Raw genomic sequence first — 20,220 nt, forward strand, 5'->3', positions numbered from 1 at the left:
TATTCAAATTCAGTACCTCATCGTTTCCCCTCTTGCATAACCGTAACTACAGCTTGTCAAATATTTTCTATTGATTTATGCAAATTACTGCATTCTTTAGGATACATACTCAACTTCACTGTTCATAAGTGAGTATATATAAAGACATGTAAATTAACTACAGTATAGATGAAAACCTATCACGTCCTCATTTCAATTTCTGTTTCTTGTACACAAAAATACAACGCCAAGTTCTTACTATGCACAAATACAAATTCTGTGTCACTGATTTCAGCTGTCTTCCACATTCCCAGTACCAGGGTCTAGCAAAATAATAGCATATGTCGATCACATCTAGTCTTAAAAACAAAAACAGTCAGACAACCTCACTAAAAATATTTAAAGCAAAAACTATCAAAGGGAAGAGACACTTCCTGTCAGAAACGTTAGTGCCACTCCTAGACATAACTGGGACCACGGTGATCCCTTGTGAACGTCACTTAGGAAATCTGATCTGAAATTGCTTCCTTGAAATTTCCTTGAGCACAAGGACACAGCCATACCCTGAGGACTGGGGTTTGGATTTCCACATCAGGCCAAAGGGGAATCCTTAAATCCTGGCAATTCTTTCAAATAAGAGAAGTTGAGTCTTAAAAATCAAAGAACCCCGGACACTCTAGATGTGTATGACTCGAAAATAGCAAGTTTTACTGGCAGGTCCATCTGTGGTACCAAGCAACAAGAAATAATTTCACAGTCCAGATTTCTCAGAGAAGCCCACGAGGAATAAAAGCTACACTGAGACTCAGACACGGAAATACATCTATATACAAAGACACGCCGATAAAAAATATAGCCTCTGTAATTTTAAACCATTATTGTTATTTTAATAAACTTTACCGAGCCTTCCACTTTGCCTGCTGAGAGGGTAAATGTAACTCCTGAACTGCTGCACAGCTGATCACAAGCATCACCTACTTTGAGGCAAAAAGCAAGTGACCCTACAGCTCCCGTTTCTCTGAAAACGTAAGTGTGAATGCAGAAATGACTCCAGAAGGACTTCTAGCATGGAGTGGGGAAGAGACACTGCTGTAGCTGACTCACACCATGACAAATTCAGCCCAAGAGGATCAAAGCAGCAACTTGATACCCAGTTGGAGAGTTGTGCCAAGGATGTTAGAAGCTACAACTTAAACTACAGCAAAAGAGAGGCGTTTCTACCCACTACGGCAGGTCACACTAAGTGCAACTTTCAAATACAACTTTTTGTGGAGAATGAGCTGTCTTTTAAACGCTTCCTTACACCTGGCCCTGTAAGTTCCTCTTTAAAACTCTGGCAGACAAACACCCACCTGTTCACAGACCAAGCTGTTTTCAAAGGGCATTTTTTCATCCACTTCAATGACAGCAAGAATAGGAACCAGAAATATCTTTCAATGTCTAGTAATCACACTTCATTTTCACCACCCATAATGTGAGTTCTTGTTACCATCACCTACCTGAAATCCTTTGATAAAATTCTGGACAGAAAAATCATGGTACAGGAATATGTTGATGAGAACCTGCAGAACTTTCTCACTCAGTTTAAGCGGAAACTGGGTTGTTAGAAGTACCTAAAGGGGACAAGAAGGAAAACGCAGGCATAAAAATTCTTTCCTGAATTCAACTCAGCAAAATTTATATTCACTATTCAATACAACTCTCAGCATGCATTAGCATTCGACTAAATGAGATGCTGAATATGCTGCCAACTTCTAAAAATGTATCTACTAGGACAAACACCTCTGTAAAGACCGTCTTTCAGTTTATTATTTCACCACATTTTTCTAAGCTCCTTTTACTAATAAATATGCAGTGTTTCAAGTTAGTTTTAGCTTAGCATTATTTTTGTATTATTTTTCAAATTACAAACAATGGAAAACAGATTGCTGTAGCAACCTGGACTGGATGGTCTTGCAGGTCTTTTCCAACCTAGCTAATTCTGATTCTATGATTCTAACCAGGGATATCACTACTTTCAGCATGTGAAATAGCAACTTCAGAAATCCTGCACAAAGAAGCATATCAAAAAATCACATAAGCAGAGCGTTCACTTGAACTGACCACTTGGATAACTCTGCTAAGTTTTCACAGATCACAGAATTTAGGCTGAACTGAATTTTTCTGTTTCTAGGGCTATCCTCTTCTAAGCAAATGAAACTTGGATCAAAGCGCTACTCTTCTTTAAAGAGATGGGAAGGTCAAAGTGATAGTCCAAGTAAGTATGCACAGATGTCAATTTAAATCAAAGATGAAAGCAGGTGTGTCTCAGTGTAGGGAGGAAGCTCTCAGTATTAATAAGCTACCCTGCGGTTATGGATAGAAATATCCAAAATTCACATCACTCAGGAACAGATTGCATTTCAAAGGCTTCAAACAAACTTGCATTTAAAGACTGCATATGTACTCCGTGCTTGAATACATACACTCTTCCTATGCAGGAAGGGAATTACCTTGTCAATTATAGTAGACAGGTGGTCCTTACAGGAGAGGGACTGGAAAAGCTCTATGCACAGCAGAGAGGAAACAGAGTGAGGAAGTAAGCTGTGGATAATCATTGGAGATGTAGCGATTCCAAAAATCAGCACTAGAGGAAATTCACCAATATGCTGACTAAGGGAAGGAGGGGAGGAAAGAAAAAAACAACAGTCACATTGCAGAAACTCACGAAATACACACATTATGTTCCTACTACAGCACTGACCTCGTATGACTTAGCTGCAAGGAAGAGAAAAAAAAACACAGAAGTTTTGATGTGCAGTAAAAGGAAAAAGAAAGGAAGCTACTTAAAGCCCTAGAACAGAAAACAAAAATTATATTTTAGGATTCAAATTTCAGGAAGCAGCATAAAAAGCATCTTTTTAGTTACAGTATTGTACCGAACAACTCAGAGAACTGAATCTTAGCACTTTATTTTTTCTTTTCAAAGAAATAAAGAAAAATGAGAAGAGACTTTGAACAGCTGACAGTCTCAAGAACATCTACAAATTTTACAGTATTTAATAACTGAAAAATAAATTTGAAATCCCCCTGAAGTCCAATGTTCTCACTGCACTAGAATTTCAACTTCTCTAGATTCAATCTTCCTCTTCAGATGTTTTTTTAGTACATACTGATAGCCAGGTCTGAAAGATTTTTCATTGGGGACAGCATGCAAACTATTTATACAAAACACAATATTTTCAGTATTATTTTACCATTATATCCCTTTTTTTTTATTGGAGTTTCAACGAGACACAAATTCTGCTATTTTAAATCAATTCGAGGTTAAATTTGACAATTTATTCTTTTTTTTTTTTGTCTTTTACCATAGCCACTTTTTGACCCTAGTGTTTCAGTTGACACCTCCACAATTACCTCTGTTCTCTAACTTCTTGCTATAGACTTAAACACAGAAAGAACAAAACTTCACATATTACTGTCCATTGTTGGTAACCTAAGAGTATTTCAGAGAGAGAAATTTAATCTCGTGATTAACAAATCAGAAGAATCTCTTATTTACCCACTTCACCTTAATCATTAAACTGGCACACTTAAGACAAATGGTGAGAATAAATCTGGGCTCTATGATTAACCCAACGATCTTTTTCAAAGTATCATGTAACTCTTCTCAGCTTCCATTTTACTCCTCCTCTGCCAACCCCTAGTCATAAAAACAGTTGAATTCTCTGAATTTTTTCTGAATTGTGGTCTATTTTAAAAGTGTATGTGCAACTAGTAGACTGTGACAGACATAAACTTCACTTCATCTGCACTCCACATGCTTATAATGAGGTATTCATCCTTGACACAAAAAGCAAAATAGAGCACAACACTTAAGAAACAATTAAAACCTCATTTCCCCCTGCCTTACAGCCAATTATTTCGAGATAATTGTGATTTCTGATTTTACTTCTTGAAATGTTCCCAGAGAACACCTCTGTCAGATTTGAAGTAGAAAACAGTTTTATTGTGGGCCTCACAGCAAGTGAAATTGCCTAGCCTTATTTAGGGGTGACATCAAATGTGCATGTTGTAACTGCATTAACTCGACAACTGCGGCTCCAATCCTGCGCTTTCAGCCAGGGGTTTGAATATGAGGTGCTCCTTTTGGAGAACAGTGGGGCTAATTATTGCAGTGCTAGAGGTGATTTTAAGGAAGACAGCATTAAGGAAGGACAGAAGCACAGATGCATCTGAAGTAGCCTGTCACTCACTGCTCAATCACTGCTGCAAAGCAGCAGCATCAATATCTGCTCCGACTCCCCACTGGTAACGTTCCCTCATTTTTACACTTCTAAACAGCTCCAAATAGAAAATGAGTAATGGAGTGGAAGAACAAAACTCCCAGTGACATTACCTGCTGATAACTACAAAGTCCTGAAGTACTTTTGTGGTGAAACTTTCCATGTCTTTGAAGACAACCACAACTGGAGGAGACTGCCAGTGTCTGGAAGACGCTCTTTTTTTGCCCGGAGTCTCAGAATCTGTTCTCTTTAAAGCCATTGGTTGTACATTAACAAACAGAAAGCAATAAAATAAAAAAAAAAGATTGAATTCCACATCTACAACAACATAATGCTCCAAAGTGACATAACTGACTTTTCTGCTACAACTGTATTTATTAGAAGCATCTAGAACTGCATGAGCATGTACTCATTAAACTTTTAACATGATGCTCATAATAATCACTTCCAGCTTTCATTCAAGACAGAAAAAAAAAGCTTGAATAAAACATAAATAGCTTTATTAAATACAAGGATAAAAAACATTTAGAAAGTTATTTTGTCACTGCTTTCCATTGTGGCGTGGGTTGCAGACGACATACTGCCACACCAGGCAGCACGGTGTCTTTCCCCTGGAGGGCTGTTCTCTCTTGAAGTTTTGTTTTAATAAACATCCCAGGACCCCTGGGAGTAAAGCACCTAGCATGAAGTTGATACTGCATTTTAGGCTTCTGGTTCCCAAGTAAACATATCGTAAAATAGCAGATTACCTATTTTTTTTCAGAATTCTGACATTCATGCCTCATCAGCAAACTCCACATCTGTTACATACGTTACAGATTTATACTCGAATCTCCCCAGTCTCAGTTGTTTCTTAGGATTAAATGAAAAGTTTACCCCCTCCCTTTTTTCACTACTGCGTATACATTTGAGGTATTCAGTTTCCTTCTTTTAAAGAATATACAGGTCAGAGATTTTTGTAAACTAGCGATACAAACCAAAAAAATCTCACCTTTGTTGCACTCTCATACCAGTTGATAAGAGAAGTCATCGAACAACGTATTCTATTACGGGAAACCTGTTCATAGTCCTCCTCTTCCGATGAGTCCACATCTATACAGCAGTTCATCAGCTGTCCCAGCAGCTTCTGCATCAGATTTTTTATGCCTTCGCAATACATTTTTAGAAATTCAATAAAGATGTTTGGTTAGCGGCCTAGATCCTTAGCACCTCCCCAATTCATGCTCTAAGAAATTCCCCAACTTATTTTTCACTTTTCTAATTATTCCCCTCCTCTCTCCAGAATGCACATTTCATGCTCCACAACACTTTAAAGTATTCTTGCTATGTGTGCAGTTAATGCAATATTTTTTTTTCCTATTAAGTTACGTGGATAGCAATAATTCACACTAAGATGTGGCCCCACACCTTTCTTAAACTCCACATCTGCTGTCAGAATGACCTAAAAAGAAATTAGAAGGCCAACCAAGAGATCTGGGGGTACTGCTATGAGTTATTTTAATCTTTTCATTTCAATAATATTTTATATTTAAATAAGGAGCAGGGCAGATTTTTTTTTTCTACCCATTTTTTACTGTGATAACGTGAATGTAAGCATTTAAAAGTGGAATGCATACATACATCAACTGCTCAAACATGAGGAAAGCCAACCTAGAATATTAACACGCAATACACTAAGCAGCATGCTCCTGACATTCGTGCTACAACTAAACAGTGTTTCATTCTCCACTGTCTGAAACAGAACTAGACACCTCTTACAGCACAGCAGGAATTCCTGCTGTATTACCATGGGATCAAACAAATCTTTTGAAGGTGTTTAAGATCTCTCCATCCCAGTATTCTTACATATGGGAACTAGTTAATTGACAGATTATTCAGATGAAGATGCAAAGCTATTGCAGTATTTACCTGGGCAATCTTTGGCTTCCAACAACGCTATATAAGGAGTAACATTATTTTGAAGGACTTCTGACAGGCTTCTAAAGGTGAAGTCATGATCTGTAACATTCACACCTAAAAGAAAGATGGTTTAAGTGCATATTTCCTGTGACTTGTGACCATGGTGACTGAATGATAAACTGAGCTGCAGATAAAAAAAAAAAAACAAACAGGAGATAGCACCGATATTCAAGGAAGGAACGAAAAACATCACTTCATCTATGAGGATAGATGAAAAAACAGCACAAGACTGAACATACATATTAATACCAGTCAGCTGAAAGGAGCAGGGAATCGCTGTAAAGATGCCCAATGGAGAATTTTTCCTTATTTTTTATGAAAGATTTCTCAAGGGTGCAAAGCTGCAGGGAGCAGGATTGGTATTCTAATTTCCCTGTCACTCATAACCTCAAAGACATCCACAGGCACCTAATCCCACAGATAAAAAGATGAAATTCACTTTCTCAAGGAGAGCAGCAGTGTAGGCCCCTGAGACCTGGATCCGCATAGAGAGCTTACATAAGTAGGGAAATTACTATGACTTTTTATGAACTACAGCCTGAATTAATTATGATTTACTCAACATTTACTGCCTTTGTTGACATCCTTAGTCAAAAAAGGGGAAGGGGAAAGGAAAGGGAGAGTCTGCAGAGCGCAAATCATAGCTTCTTTTCCACAGAAAAATTCAGAGCAGGAACTTCTCACTTTCTACTTCTTCCAAAAGCACGCTAACCTTCCACTCTTTGTTAGTGTTGACATGATACATCTGCAGCGCAGCTTTATGAACCAAGGAAAACATAATCAGGATGTTCTGAACTAGGTTTAGGTTTACAGTTACAAATGTTAGAAAGAGGGGGAAAAAAAGACCAGAACTTCACTGAGTTCAGTAGTAAGGCCTTCAGCTATTTTTCTCACCCTCTGCTCCTTTTCCAAGATAAAGATGCTGCTTTCCTACATGTAAAGATGCTCTGCAAGAGTCAACTCATTAACATATATCAGAAATACAGAAGCTGTATAATTCCGTGCCATAGGGATTAGTCATAGAAACCACCAAGGAAATTAGTGCCAGAAATGGGGATAGAATCAAAGCATCTCCACAGCATCATGAAAAAAACCCAAATCACTACTGCTTGCCCAAGATGAACCTCTAAGGAAGGCGCTATGTTATAGCACTAAAGTACCAAGCATACAGACAAAATGGAAACAGGTCAACTCCTGCTTCCTTCTCCCACAGAAATCTCTTCTGTTAATGTTTCTGAAGCTGACCTCGCCTGCACTAATTGCTGTAAATAAGTGAAACAACTCTCTTTGATCTCAATTTCAAGCCTCTGCAAGAGTGCAGATGGACATAACAGAATGTATCTTTAAGAAGTTACCTAAGACAAGAGCTGCAGTAGGGATTTCTCTGGACTTCATCTGACAAGTCCATTCTGTTGTCTTCTCTCGAAACGCTGAATGAGACCGCCTCAAAAAGCTCACCAGGTTATCAAATAACTGTCCATTCAATTCTTCCTCTATTTGCTGCGAAGAGACAAAAGGAATTTCATTTATACAAATGTGGAAACACCAGAATATCCTCACTTTCCTACCCTTTTCCTGCATCAGTTTTGCTCCTGAAAACTCCAGTTTTATATCTGGAGTAGTACTAGGTTTTTTTCTTAGGAACAAGAAGTGACACACACAGCCGTGAACTTGATTTTAAATGAAGTCGCAAAGGTTGGCTCTAGCAGTATTGCTGAGGAAGCCACCAAGAGAGGCAAGACCACATCTCCAGGATGCTGCACACGATGCCTGCTCAAAACCCTGAGCTCCACTTCAACTACAGACAAGAGCTCCTGGTGCACTCCGTGTAAAACTGATAAACCGGTAAGACAGCATACAAAAACCTTTTCATCCTCTCCTTATTCAAAAATAATTCTGACCTTTTTGATATTGACTGTCTGCCTGAGCTCACACCTGATAAATTCTATGGTAACTCAGGGGAAATTGTAACATGACATTTTAAGAAAATGAGTTTACGCCATCAGCTTTACAACAACATCACAACAGCTCCTACGTTACTATAGGTCCCACAACAATCCTCAGAGCTGCTTCCTCCGTACCCAACAGATTATGAGCTTCTGATTGTTTCTGCACAGGTTTTCACTGAGCCAATCTAACAAGATTCTCGGTCCTCGCGTTGCATGGTTACAGTTTCTATTATTTCTTCCACTGCACATTTGTGAAGATGGAATTCAGACTCCCCTAGCACTACGTGTTTACATAGCTTTCTTAAATCCATCAGGCTTTTTTTGTGCTAAAATAACTTTGATATTTGCACTATTCTGGTAATTTTCCCCAAAGTATACTAGCCTGCTCTGCATCTCAGGCGACCAACTCATTTACTTGCATGACACTGCTTACTCTGGAAAATTTGAAAAGAAGTCAAAAAATTGAACTGGAAGTTCAATCGCTGTTACAATACTAACAACCAGAGTCTGAAAACCATTATTTGCACCTCAGAGCTCTAAAATTACTGTTACAGACCTGCTGACTTAAGAAAAGGTCTTCCAGAAGGGTCTACAGCATGTTGTCTTCCCTGTAATCCCACTGTGCAACTGACAAGGCAATTTCTTTCTGCTAGTGCTGGTGGCTAACCTGAAGCAGCTGGCAGATAGATGCCAAATACACCTCCAAAAGTCTCCGCGTATGCTCCGTAATAGCACTGTGATGTTGCGCACTGCTTTGCGTACTCTGGCTAGTTACAGTTTGAAAAAGGTGCCGACTAGTCAAAGTGAGATGGTTTGTGGAATAGAAGGGAGAGAACTAGAGGAATTTATGAGTTTAGCCTAAGGGCCTAAATTGTAAGCTTCATCCAGCTGGCTTCTACTGTATATCCCAAAACAAACTTTGGGAAAAAAAAAATCTCAACGTTCAGTGCCCAATAGTAGGCAGAGGAATATGGAATACTTGCCCAGAATCCTTGACATCAAATAGAGGAGGAAATCCCTGCTGTACGGAAACAATTATTAACACTATAATACAAGCCAGCTGGCTATTCAGACACAACAGCATGCCATCTAACACACAATTAGGAGGCCACAGTTCAGTATAAAATTAACTCCCATCCGCACCAGACAAACCCAGTGACATGGTCCATACTAATTCAACAGACTAAGTGTGCACCTGTGTCATTCAGTATTTGACATCCATGCAGTTATATTCACATAAATCCACTGTGAATCTTGGACTGCTGGGCTCTGTAACACTCAGGTCACAAGCAGCTTAAAATCCTTAGGGGGCTGGCAAGCACACAACTGAATTGGAGGTAGGAGAAAAACCAACTAAAAAAACTATGCCAGGAATTAAAAAGAAGTTCAATTAGTAAAAAAAAGAAACTTGGAAGCACCAGCTTGAAGCCTCAAAAGCATGTAGCGCTGTGATCAGAAGTAATGTGTAAATGATGGATTTTCTATATTTATTATATCCTGGGAAAGGATTTCAGCTTCGATCAATATTTCCAGCTCTTTTATTGCTTCAACAAACTGCTTATTTAACCATGTAAAAAAACAAAGGATATCCAAAACCAAACAAAGAAGTAAGCTGAACTGCTATAAATGCAAAACGCTGCTTTCCTATTAGGTGCAAGACTCACCTCTGTTTCTAATTTGACCTGTCTCCGTAATGACTGGCAAGTAGCAAACCGTAGCTCACTGTCCTCCAAATCACCGTTTCCTTCTCTGAAATAGTCAGCTAGAAAGTAAACATAAGCAAAAACAAGATCATTAAAACAAAACATTCTTTGCTGAGGAGAAAGCAAAGCGCTCAACTGAAGCAAGAACATCTTTTTATATATAGGTAATAATATATAAACACGTAAGGGAGCTTAGCCAGTTCTCTTAGCCAATTAACTAACTGCTGGCATCTTGTTGAATGAGGGAAGAAATAAGCAGAATGCACTGCCCAGCTATTGAGGCAAAAGGAGAAGAGCTGGTTTCCACCTCATGTCCCAGATAGCTAAAGGCTAAAGTAGGGCAAAAAGCTGTTTTATTTATTCATTTTGTAAAATAATAACAGCAAGTCTTTCCCTTGTTTCAGAAAGTTTTGTGGGTCAGCTTCCTCCTTTAAATATCCAACCTTCTACCACTATTACAGTCAGGATATGAAGCACAAAGGTTTGCAAGAATACATACATCAAAGATCCTTTCTGTTCTCCCAGGATAATGCAGTTAATACCAATTTCCAGAGAACAACAAAGTATACTGGGAAAGAACTGTTAGGTTACATGAAATACAGACTTTTATTATTATTTTTAATACATAACTAACATAACTATGCCAACAAAAACCTTTAAGCATAAAGCAGGCCTCATCTCCAAAATGCCTCTCACTTCTATACATGTTGCTTATGAAAAGGAGAAGCAAAATGTCCGAAATGGACCTAAAATGCCTTTAAACCTTCAGAAATCAGATCCTTTTTGGTAACACAGTGTCTTCATATTTTTTGAATGCATCTGGCTTCCCAGGTGCTCCTCTGCTTCACAAATCTGAGTACAGAAACTCCCCATCAGCTGTCAAACAAGAAAGGCAGAGCCAAAAATACAATCTGAGATTGAATAGAAACTAGTAAAACTGAGTGACATCCCTCTTGGTGATTTCTTTTCTACCACCTTCACAGCGTCTACGTTTCCCTTAAAAATGAAAGAAAGAAAATAAAATAGGGCCTGTCCTACTCTCAGCATACATTTAGCAAGCTTGGTGCAGCCTTTAAGGCTTCTCCAACACTACCTGGAAGAGCACAAAGACTGAAGGTAAAGTAAACAATCTTTTGCCACAAAGCAATATTAAAAATAAGTTTTTTTTTTTTCTAAAGACACATAAAGAAGAAGTTTTATAAGGACCATTTCCCATCATTCAGTGGAGCATCAGTTGTGGTCTGATCTCTAAAGAACCACGTGATGAGCACATCCAATCTTCCAAATCATTAAAAACCCAATCCTGTAAATGATGAATAAGAGTGATCCCTAATCCTCCATTTTCCTTGTCTCCTCTAAACTAACACCTCGTTAATATCCCTAAGAAAAATTGCTTAAATACATAACACACTTTGATCACAAAGGTCTTATTCTTTTTATGAGAAACTAGCCACTGTGTTTTTGTTATTTTAACAAAGCCTAATATTCTTTCTGTACTACCAAAACTCAAATTAAAGGTGCAAACACACAAAGAAGGCCTATGCAAGGTGAAAGATTATTTTCAACCACAACTGAAACTTCACATTTTACAAGTTTGGGCTTCCAAATTCGGCACATGCACAGCTAAGTTATGTGTTCTCATCAACAGCTGTTAGCAGGCAAAGCAGCTCACTTCTGCTTCTCTTTTAGGGGCAGTTCAGTCAAATTCATTTTTTCGTGACAAAGTACGTGCTAACTGGAACATGTTTAGCAGGATTTACCCAAGTATTACAAATCTTGCAAAAACAGAAACATCATATTCAGTAAAGTACAAAATTCCAGTGTGGTTTAAGTGCATAGGTCTAGGCTGTTAGTGTATTCACCTCGCAATGACTTGGAATGAAAGACTGGATTATATTCCCCTGCCTCTCATTCTCCGAGCCGCAGATGTGCCAACTCTCACAGAAAAAATAACTTGGGATTAATTTTGAAGCAGGTGTTGTTTTAAGTCCCTCTGGTAAAAAATGAACCTGTGGTGATTTCCAAACGTCGGGCCATACTACTTTCCCATCCATTTCTTTTTTCTTTTTTTAATACACACTTCTTGACAGCTCTGGTGCTGCCAGAAAAGATCAAAAAGCTTTGAATCTGGGAATAAGAACAGCAATTTCCCCAAGCAGCTCTCCAACAGCAACTTATTTATGGTTCCAAGAAGACTTGGTCCCATTCAGTCTTCCTCAAGTGACCAGAGACTTTATATAAACATCTTCTGGATTGGAGAAAATTATACACAAGAAAGTACATACAACAAATACTAGCGGACACAAGCTATGGTATGTTCACATGTGTCTTTTGGCTAAGTTTACCGAGGGAAAGAAAGAAACTACTGAGAATAGGATAAGAATTACAAATGGAACAGATTTCTGAATCCCATAGCTTTAAGCAACCCATTCGTAGTCTTCGTTTGTCAGTCAGGAAACAATTTGAGGTAGCACAGAAATAAGTTGCCTTGTAACAAAAAAAATGCAAAGACAAAGCCACCTACATAAACTTGGTGGCTGAAGATGAAAAAGAAAATTACATTAACCAACTACTTACTTGGGTACCTCTGAAGAAATGAATTTTCACCAATACTGACATCCAGGAGCAATTCACACAGCTATGACAGAATTCAATCAGGACTGAAGCTTCCAGGACTACCTCCTCTGCAGCATAGCAACATATACCAAAGTGTACTAACCTGTTGTTTGAGGCACCTTTCTCTTCTTGGGACTTGGTTTAAAAACAAAGCAGCCCTGGAGAATAGCAAGAAAAATAAAAACTTCAAAATCAGCATCAACCTGACTGTGACTCCTGAGGCCATTTTGCTCTCTGTTAACCTCTGTGCTCCATTAGACCAATGACGAGAAATGAACTGCCAGCACCTTATGAATATCTATTTGTTTATTGTGCTTTATTTTCCTGTTTCAAGCTGGAAAACCAGTGGAAGCAGTATCCCAGTATCTCTGTGAGGAACTTTTTCACCTTTCAATTATGTTCTTCAGTTCATCCATCAGGTAGATCAGCAAGAGAGGAATCCTTGAACTTCTCATGCACCTTCACTCAATAGGTTTAAAAATAAGAGGAAATGATTCCCCAGGGACATATCAATGGAGCTTTCCCATGAAAGGTTCAGTTAAAAATAAAACAAAGCAAGGGGCTGGGATGAATAGAGGTGATCCAGAATAATGCAGTGAATATTAAGTCACTTACAGAAGCCAATGATACCCCATATCTACAATGGACAAGTTCATCCCAACTCAGAAAAGATCACAGAATCATAAAATCACAGAATGGCTTGGGTTGGAAGGGACGTTAAATCCAACCGAGTCCCAATCCCTTGCCATGGGCAGAGTCACCACCCACCAGCTCAGGCTGCCCAGGGCTCCATCCAACCTGGTCTTCAGCGCTTCCATGTAGGGGGCACCCACAGCTTCTCTAGGCAGCCTGTGCAGTGCCTCACCGCCCTCTGAGTAAAGAATTTCACAGAATCCTCAGAGTTGGGAGGGACTTTTAAAGGTCATCCCGTCCAACTCCCCTGCAATGAACAGGGACACCACAGCTAAATCAGGTTGCCCAGGGCCTGATCCAGCCTCGCCTTGAAGGTCTCCAGCAATGCGGCATCCAGCACCTCCCTGGGCAACCTGTTCCAGCGCCTCAGCACCCTTATGGTAAAAAACTTCTTCCTTATATCCAACCTAAATCTTCCCTCTTTGAGTTTGAAACCATTTCCCCTTGTTCTATCACCACAGACCCAGCTAAAGAGTCTGTCCCCTTCTTTCTCATAGTCTGCCTTTAGATAGTGGAAGGCTGCTTTCAGATCCCCCCAGAGCCTTCCCCTCCCCAGGCTGAACAGCCCCAGCCCTCTCAGCCTGTCTTCACAGGGGTGGTGTTCCATCTCTTGGATCATCTGTACTGCCCTCCTCTGTGCTTAAGTAAAATGAAATATAAATGTTGTTCACTGAATGCTTTACAAGCGTTGTATTTCTGAACACCATTCAACGTAGCAGAGACCAGTAAGTAAAATGGCCAAGTGCTACATGCACGACATAGGACACAACGCAAGGACCTTTCACTACTGATATATGTAAACACAACAGCTGGTTTGAAAGGGAAATCCACTTGCTCTGGGTTGAATACGAGCTTGGTTTGGAAGCAGCTCCCTTTGCTCCCGACAGCAGTAACCTGCACGGTGACTCCCAGACCGAAGGCTCCCGCTGCACATCGCAGCTCAGCGGGAAACACGAGAGAAAGGCGTTATGCCATCACTGCCCCGCCACCACAGGAAGTACCAGTCCCGAGGCTGCAGCCCGGCTCCCCTCAGCCGCCCTCCGCCCGCACGTTCCCCTCCGCAGTCGGAGTGCGGCCGGCGGGAAGACAACGTCATTCCTCCCGCCCTCACCTTGGAGAGGGAGCGCGTGCTCATCTCGCCGGCCCCGCGCTAACGGCCGGACGGCGCCGGGAGGAGGGGCGGCGACGCCAGACGCCGACCCTACGGCGCACGCGCAGTGGGGGAGCGCAGCGCCCGCCTTTCCGCAGTCGCGCGGAATGGAGCGGCCCTCGGCGGGCGGAGCGCTGGGGTCAAGGGGCGGTGCTGACCTCCCGCCCACAGCACCGCCATGGCGGCCTGCGCCTTTCGGAGGAGCATCGCCAGCCAGGTAGGCTGCCCTGCAGCTGGAGGGCAGAGAGCTTGCGCGCAGCGCTTCGTGGAGGCATGGAGCGGGGTTTTTCTGACGTCTGTTCGGCTTACGCTTTTTGTGTTTTTATTTCTAACGTAGCTCTCTAAAGTTTTGGATTTGCCACCGGAGAACTTAATAAAGTCCATCTCTGCGGTTCCTGTCTCCAAAAAACGGTAGTGTTTACGCTTAGTCCTGCAGCGTTGTGCCATGCTGACTAATGGTGCGTTTGTCGGTGCGAGGGTTTAACGGGACTTCAGGGGAAAAAGAAACACAGAAAGCCCTAGGCTAATATTCCAGCCCAATTATAGGATGCCCAAATCCAAGTAAACCACTGTCTTTTTTTTTTTTTTTTTCAAGCAAGTTCCAAACAAATGTAATTGCTTCAAAAATATGAATTATAGGCAGCACTTGAATGGCAGATATTTTGGTATTGATGACCTCAGTGTGAAGTTATTGTGGATTTTTTGTTTTACGTCATGCTTGAGAGGTGTATTTATACTAGCAGGTAAATGGTATTTATTCATGAGCATAACCTGTGTTATTCTGAACTGGTAATCTTGCTGTATCTGTTTTATCACTGCATTTTTTAGAACAAAGGTAATACTTAGCCTTCAGCTGTAGTTTTCTGACCACAGTGAATTCTCGTGTCTCTGTGACTGTGTTATGCTTGCCAGTCGGACTTGCCATATGCAAAGTCACCTTGAATTTGTCAAATCTTCCCATCATTTCAACGTATTTCTTCTCTGATTTTCATCTGTTCTTTTATTCAGGCACGTTGCTGATTTCCAGCTTTCTGTTGCTTCCATAGAAGAAGGCAGTTCTAGTGATTGCTTAGTACAAGATCTTCAGCTTCGTGCTCAGAAGCTAGCTGAAAAGGTATGCTACCTTTAACAGGCCAGGCTTCCAATCCCTCACTGTTCGAGATTAAGTTTCTTAGAAGAGAAGTGTCCTTGTGGCCATTCCAGGCCATGGCAGATGGCAGTAGCTGAGGCATTGAGAGTAACTACAGTATAAAAAAGCAGCAGTAGGTATACAAAACAAGATACCCAGAACTGGCACAAACCTTGAAGGAACAAAAGGGACAGGGAAGAAAATAGAAAAAAAAAAATTGGAGGAGTTGGTGTGCATCAAGTTGAAAGTGGGATCAGAAAGGTGATTGTAGGGTTTGAAAAAAATCCTTCACAATTTACAAAGGTGTGAGTGGTTCCAGTGAAGAAAAACATGAACTAAGTGGTGGCAAAGTTAGTTGTAAAGAAGCGCTAGCAAGAAAATAAAAGATTCTTCATCTGCTTTAGAAGTTTGAGAAGCAACCAGTAGGGTTGTTATATGATCGGGAGTTAACAAGGACAAATAAAACAATTGGAATGTTACTGAGATGCTAAACTGCTTCTTCATTGCATTCTTCACTGCTGAGATGTTGAAGAGCTCCATACCATAGACCCATTTTTGTAACAGGTGAATAATCTGAGTTAGGCAGAGGAAGAGCTGCTGATGCCCAGGCAGACATACCACCGAAAGTTCTGAAAGAGCATTAAGGTGATCTAGAGTCTCAGGAAATGTTAACTGTAGGTTGTTGGCAGTTTTTGGATGACGTTGCTCAGAAGTTTTGAAATCCATTCAGGTTTTATAAGCCTCCAGGGATTTGACAGCGTCTGTGGGCGTTCTGTCCAAGTGACTAACATCATGGCAGCAGTTCTTTTGCACGTGTCTAGTCTGTCACTTTAAAAGCAGCCCTGTTCCCAATGATTGGAAAGCTGCAAGTGTGTCTCCCTCCTTTATTGTTTGTGGCTCAATAAATAAATCTTGGCCACAAAGTCTCACATTTACAGGGAGAAACAGTTGTAACAGCAGAAAGTAACAGACCATCAATATAGGCCTCCAAATTGTATATGCTGTGCTAGTTAACCAAAGGAAAAAAATATCATTGATCTCTTAGAATGTTTTTTGTTGTGTAGTGGATAAAGGCATTTATTATCATTCATTTAGACTGATCACGTCATCCACAAAGAATATGAGCAGTGTAGAAGTAAGCAAAATAGAACCGTTATATGCAAAACTAGCACTGGGACAGAGAAATGTATGCAGTGATAAGTTTTTGTCATGATAAACAGTTGATAGAGTGCCTCGAGGTTCAGTAGTATGGTCTTAGTGTCTTAAGAGGAAATTGGTCACAATATTTGAAATGCAAATATTTAGGTTAGACAGATGAGACTAAAACAGTCTTTGTTGACTAAAGTAGCCTAAATAATGCAATGTGATACTAAATGGAAAATAATATGCCCTGATATGCTGAGAATTGTCTGTCAGAAAGGTCTTATATTCATTGGCTTTTGATTTTTATCTGGGAAGCTGATTCTTGTTTCATCTTTGAACTGTTAGTTCTTTGCTGAGGGGGAACTTTGCAGTAATCATTATTATTGTTTTTTCTTTGTATGCCTCTGGGTAGCATAAAGAGGCTCTGACTCAAGCCTTAGGCACGGGAAGGTCTGATTACTGGAGAACTACGCAGTGCTTCGAGGAAAGGCTAAAGTTATGGAAAAGCCAAGTGAGCACTTATACTACAGAGAGATGAAAAACACCGGAATACTAATGACAGCTTATACAGAAAACGTTTAGCAGAACAAACAGAACGGAGCAAGTGCAGTAGGAATTTTTCTGTCTGCCTCTTAAGTTGGTAAAAAGGACCTTTAGTAAAATGAGAAGGTGGGAAATTCCAAGTCAATACAAGAAATTTTTTTTTATGTAGTCCATTAATAAACAATAGAATTTGTTGTTGTTGGAGCTTGTGAAGGTTAAAGAACTTAAAGCCTAACTGTGCTTGCATCTCCTTGTTTAAGTCAGGTTCTAAGTACAAAACCTGTAAAAGGCAAATAACTTCTTCCTTGTGCTGATGTGCTTCAGTCAGCATTAACAGCTTGCCTCTCTCTCAAAGACATTAACCAAGTTGTGTGTGGTTGGTTATTTTATTGTTTGTTTTCATAGAAAATTTCTTGGCTCTCAAAGGTAGCTAGTTTATTAAGGAAGGGGCCAAAACTCTCAACCTGTAAAGAGGCAAAATTTGTTTAAAGAGGGGGCTGCTCATAGTCAAAATCAAATGCAAACCCGGCACTGGCAAGGACTGAAAATAAATGCGTGACCTTTCGCACTGAGTTGTGTTCAGAGCTAGTAAGCATGGATTAGAAATAAAAAATTCTTTATCAGCAGGATTGATTAAACGATCCATTTACAGTTGCTTTCAATCAGATAAATAACATGTTAACTTAATCCACTGTGATAATAAAACTTTGAATGGATTGAATTAAAATTTCCCTGTTTACCTGTTTTCATGAGGAATTACTGTTTTATTTTGTTCTTATAGCTAAAATGTGATGCTGTAGTGAGTGAAATCAGCACTGGTCCAGGAACAGTGAACTTTACTATAAACAGGGAATTGCTAGCAAAGGTGAGTACAGTATTTCAGGTGTGTTAAGGTAAAAATAAATTCCTGAATATAAAATACTCAGTATAGTCTTAGATACTTTCTGTGTAGAACTGCTTGTTTTTCACAGACTTTCTCTGAGGATCCCTGATGCTGTTTCATCATGTAGGCCTAGAGTTTGGAAAGAGGGTTACAGAGGTGTATCTTTGTGAGGAAAGGGCTATCTACCCTTTGGTAATAACCACATTCTTCTCCCCTGTTTCTGCTCTGTAGGGCAGACTGGACACATGCTTTAAGTTTCTGAACTCAAGATTTTGATCTCGTATATAAAGATTCTTGCTTAAGATAGGGAAGGATGGTAAAAAGATATCTGAAATAACAGTATTTGACCACAGATCTATTGTTAGAACAACAAAGGAAGATGTGTTTCTCAAAGTCCAATGTCTGACTGAAAATGAAAGCTTAATTTGTTAAATCAATAATTGAACATGCTCAGTCTATAAGAGCAGTATTTCAGTTGCTCTCAGTCTGGATTATTTGCAAGAGCTTCATAAGGACAGGTGACTGGCTGGCACTGTTAGACTGGGAAGGCCAGCTGAACTAACGTGGGAAGCAAGCTCCGTTATGCTGTTCTTCAAGGCCTTAATCTAAGCAGTTCTTATGGAAACAACACTGTGGTCTGAGAAAGTAAGTGGGCAGGAAATCAGATCTTACCTAATACTCATGAAGCTCCCTGCCTACCAGGACTTCCCCTGAGTCAGTTGAGCTCATAGCCATCTTTTACTGAGTGATAAGTCTCTCTCTTCTTGTGAATTGCTAATGCCCAAGCATTCCTGTTAATCAGTTACCTTATTTGTTACCAAAGATATCTCTTTAAATTTTCATCAGCTGTCTGTAATCCATCATGATCAGAACATAACAGCTGACTATTTGCTGAAAGAACAGTGTTGGTGTTAAATGTTATTCCTCGGCAGGGTTTGACAAGATGCTGTGTCTGTAGGTGGATTCTAGTCAGTATAATGGTTCAAGCGAAACTGTGTCTAGCCTAGTTGAGTTTTGTTGGAAAAAAAGTGGAATTAGAACACAAAATTTTACATTATATTGCTGAGGAGATACAACTAAACTGACTATCACTAGTAAGGAAAACGTGTGCTGTAAATTGGATTGTGTGTGTGTCTAGCTTACTTTACATGCCATAATGACCACAGCATTAAAGGTTTCTCTACAAGCACAGTTCATTTATTCAATTTCTATTGCTGAACAATTTTAAGATGATCTTGGGGTGGATAAAAAACAACAACTTCCCACTGTATGGAATGAGATTTCCACTTGCGTTCACATTGTTAGAGGCCTGTTCTATCTTCAGGAAGTTTGTGCAATACTTACAGCTTCATATATTGGATTTTCAAGTGTGTTGGCTTCCCTGTGACAAACTGAAGTATATAGGGTGCACGTAGGTACTTAACATGCTGTATGAATGCATTGCTGAAAGTATAGTTAACATAGGATTTTTGTTTCCACAAACTGCTTTCAAGCTGTTGAAGAAGTATTTTGAGGAATTTTAGACAGTCTCCATACTTTCAAAGTAGACACGCTTTTGTACAGACACTTTCTAGTGCTGTTACAGGCTTGCAGGTAGGGAAAGGGGTGAAGAGGTGTTTTGACACATGAGGACTAAATAGGGGGCTTGCTTTGGCACTAGAGGAATAGAAAGCAGGATGGCTTTTGGTGCCTAGAAAAACATAGCAGTTTTAGTAGAATGTGAGTGTATTAATTTTTATATATTTTTTTAACCTTTGTGGACTTAAGTGATTTGGTAGTTCTGAGGGGTGTTGCAAGAATTCAAGTCTCCTGTTTTTTCTCTTTCCCCGTTCTATATGCATGTTCTCCTTCCACACAAAAAGAAAAGAACATTAGGCAGATGCTATTTCTAAAAAAATAATAAAGAAATACAGTGAGCATTGATATAAAGTAACTAGGAAAAAAAGGTAGCTATATTAATCTGCCTCGTGTACCAGAACAAAAAATGGAAGCAGCTTAAATTTAAATTACTGAATTTAGAAGTAGCTATGTCTCTTCTAGTTTTGCTTCACATAAACCCCTGGTTAATGTTTTTGTATCCTATTATTATTAAGAGAGATCAGACCATAAGGTACCCTCATAAGGGCTGTTGTTTCAGTCCACCTGCAGTGAGCTGATGAAGAGGGTTTTGCAGTAACTGTCTTGTCTCTTAGATGGGCTTTAGTGGAA

The 20,220-nt window shown here is 39.8% G+C and overlaps 2 protein-coding genes across 11 annotated transcripts in view; one reads left to right on the plus strand and one right to left on the minus strand.

Moving 5' to 3' along the window:
- The window catches only part of ORC3 (origin recognition complex subunit 3), a 34,124-nt gene extending 19,712 nt beyond the window's left edge, over positions 1-14,412 (minus strand). For all 4 annotated transcript variants that reach the window (XM_021391732.1, XM_021391731.1, XM_021391733.1 and 1 more), the window contains exons 1-9: positions 14,276-14,412; positions 12,575-12,629; positions 9,817-9,914; positions 7,559-7,703; positions 6,153-6,257; positions 5,236-5,390; positions 4,358-4,491; positions 2,472-2,631; positions 1,479-1,592 (exon numbers count right to left, since the gene is read on the minus strand). In XM_021391732.1, coding sequence (XP_021247407.1) covers positions 1,479-1,592; positions 2,472-2,631; positions 4,358-4,491; positions 5,236-5,390; positions 6,153-6,257; positions 7,559-7,703; positions 9,817-9,914; positions 12,575-12,629; positions 14,276-14,299 — 990 coding nt within the window. In that variant the 5' untranslated portion in view covers positions 14,300-14,412. The remainder of the gene's footprint in view (positions 1-1,478; positions 1,593-2,471; positions 2,632-4,357; positions 4,492-5,235; positions 5,391-6,152; positions 6,258-7,558; positions 7,704-9,816; positions 9,915-12,574; positions 12,630-14,275) is intronic.
- The window catches only part of RARS2 (arginyl-tRNA synthetase 2, mitochondrial), a 32,669-nt gene continuing 26,843 nt past the window's right edge, over positions 14,395-20,220 (plus strand). For 4 of the 7 annotated variants that reach the window (XM_021391739.1, XM_021391743.1, XM_021391746.1 and 1 more), the window contains exons 1-5: positions 14,395-14,531; positions 14,652-14,725; positions 15,323-15,428; positions 16,999-17,097; positions 17,911-17,994. In XM_021391739.1, the coding sequence (XP_021247414.1) occupies positions 14,493-14,531; positions 14,652-14,725; positions 15,323-15,428; positions 16,999-17,097; positions 17,911-17,994 (402 nt within the window). In that variant the 5' untranslated portion in view covers positions 14,395-14,492. The remainder of the gene's footprint in view (positions 14,532-14,651; positions 14,726-15,322; positions 15,429-16,998; positions 17,098-17,910; positions 17,995-20,220) is intronic. The other 3 variants (XM_021391741.1, XM_021391740.1, XM_021391742.1) reach the window with 3 other exon arrangements.

Source organism: Numida meleagris, chromosome 3 (genome assembly GCF_002078875.1).
Source record: "Numida meleagris isolate 19003 breed g44 Domestic line chromosome 3, NumMel1.0, whole genome shotgun sequence".
NCBI lineage: Eukaryota > Metazoa > Chordata > Aves > Galliformes > Numididae > Numida > Numida meleagris.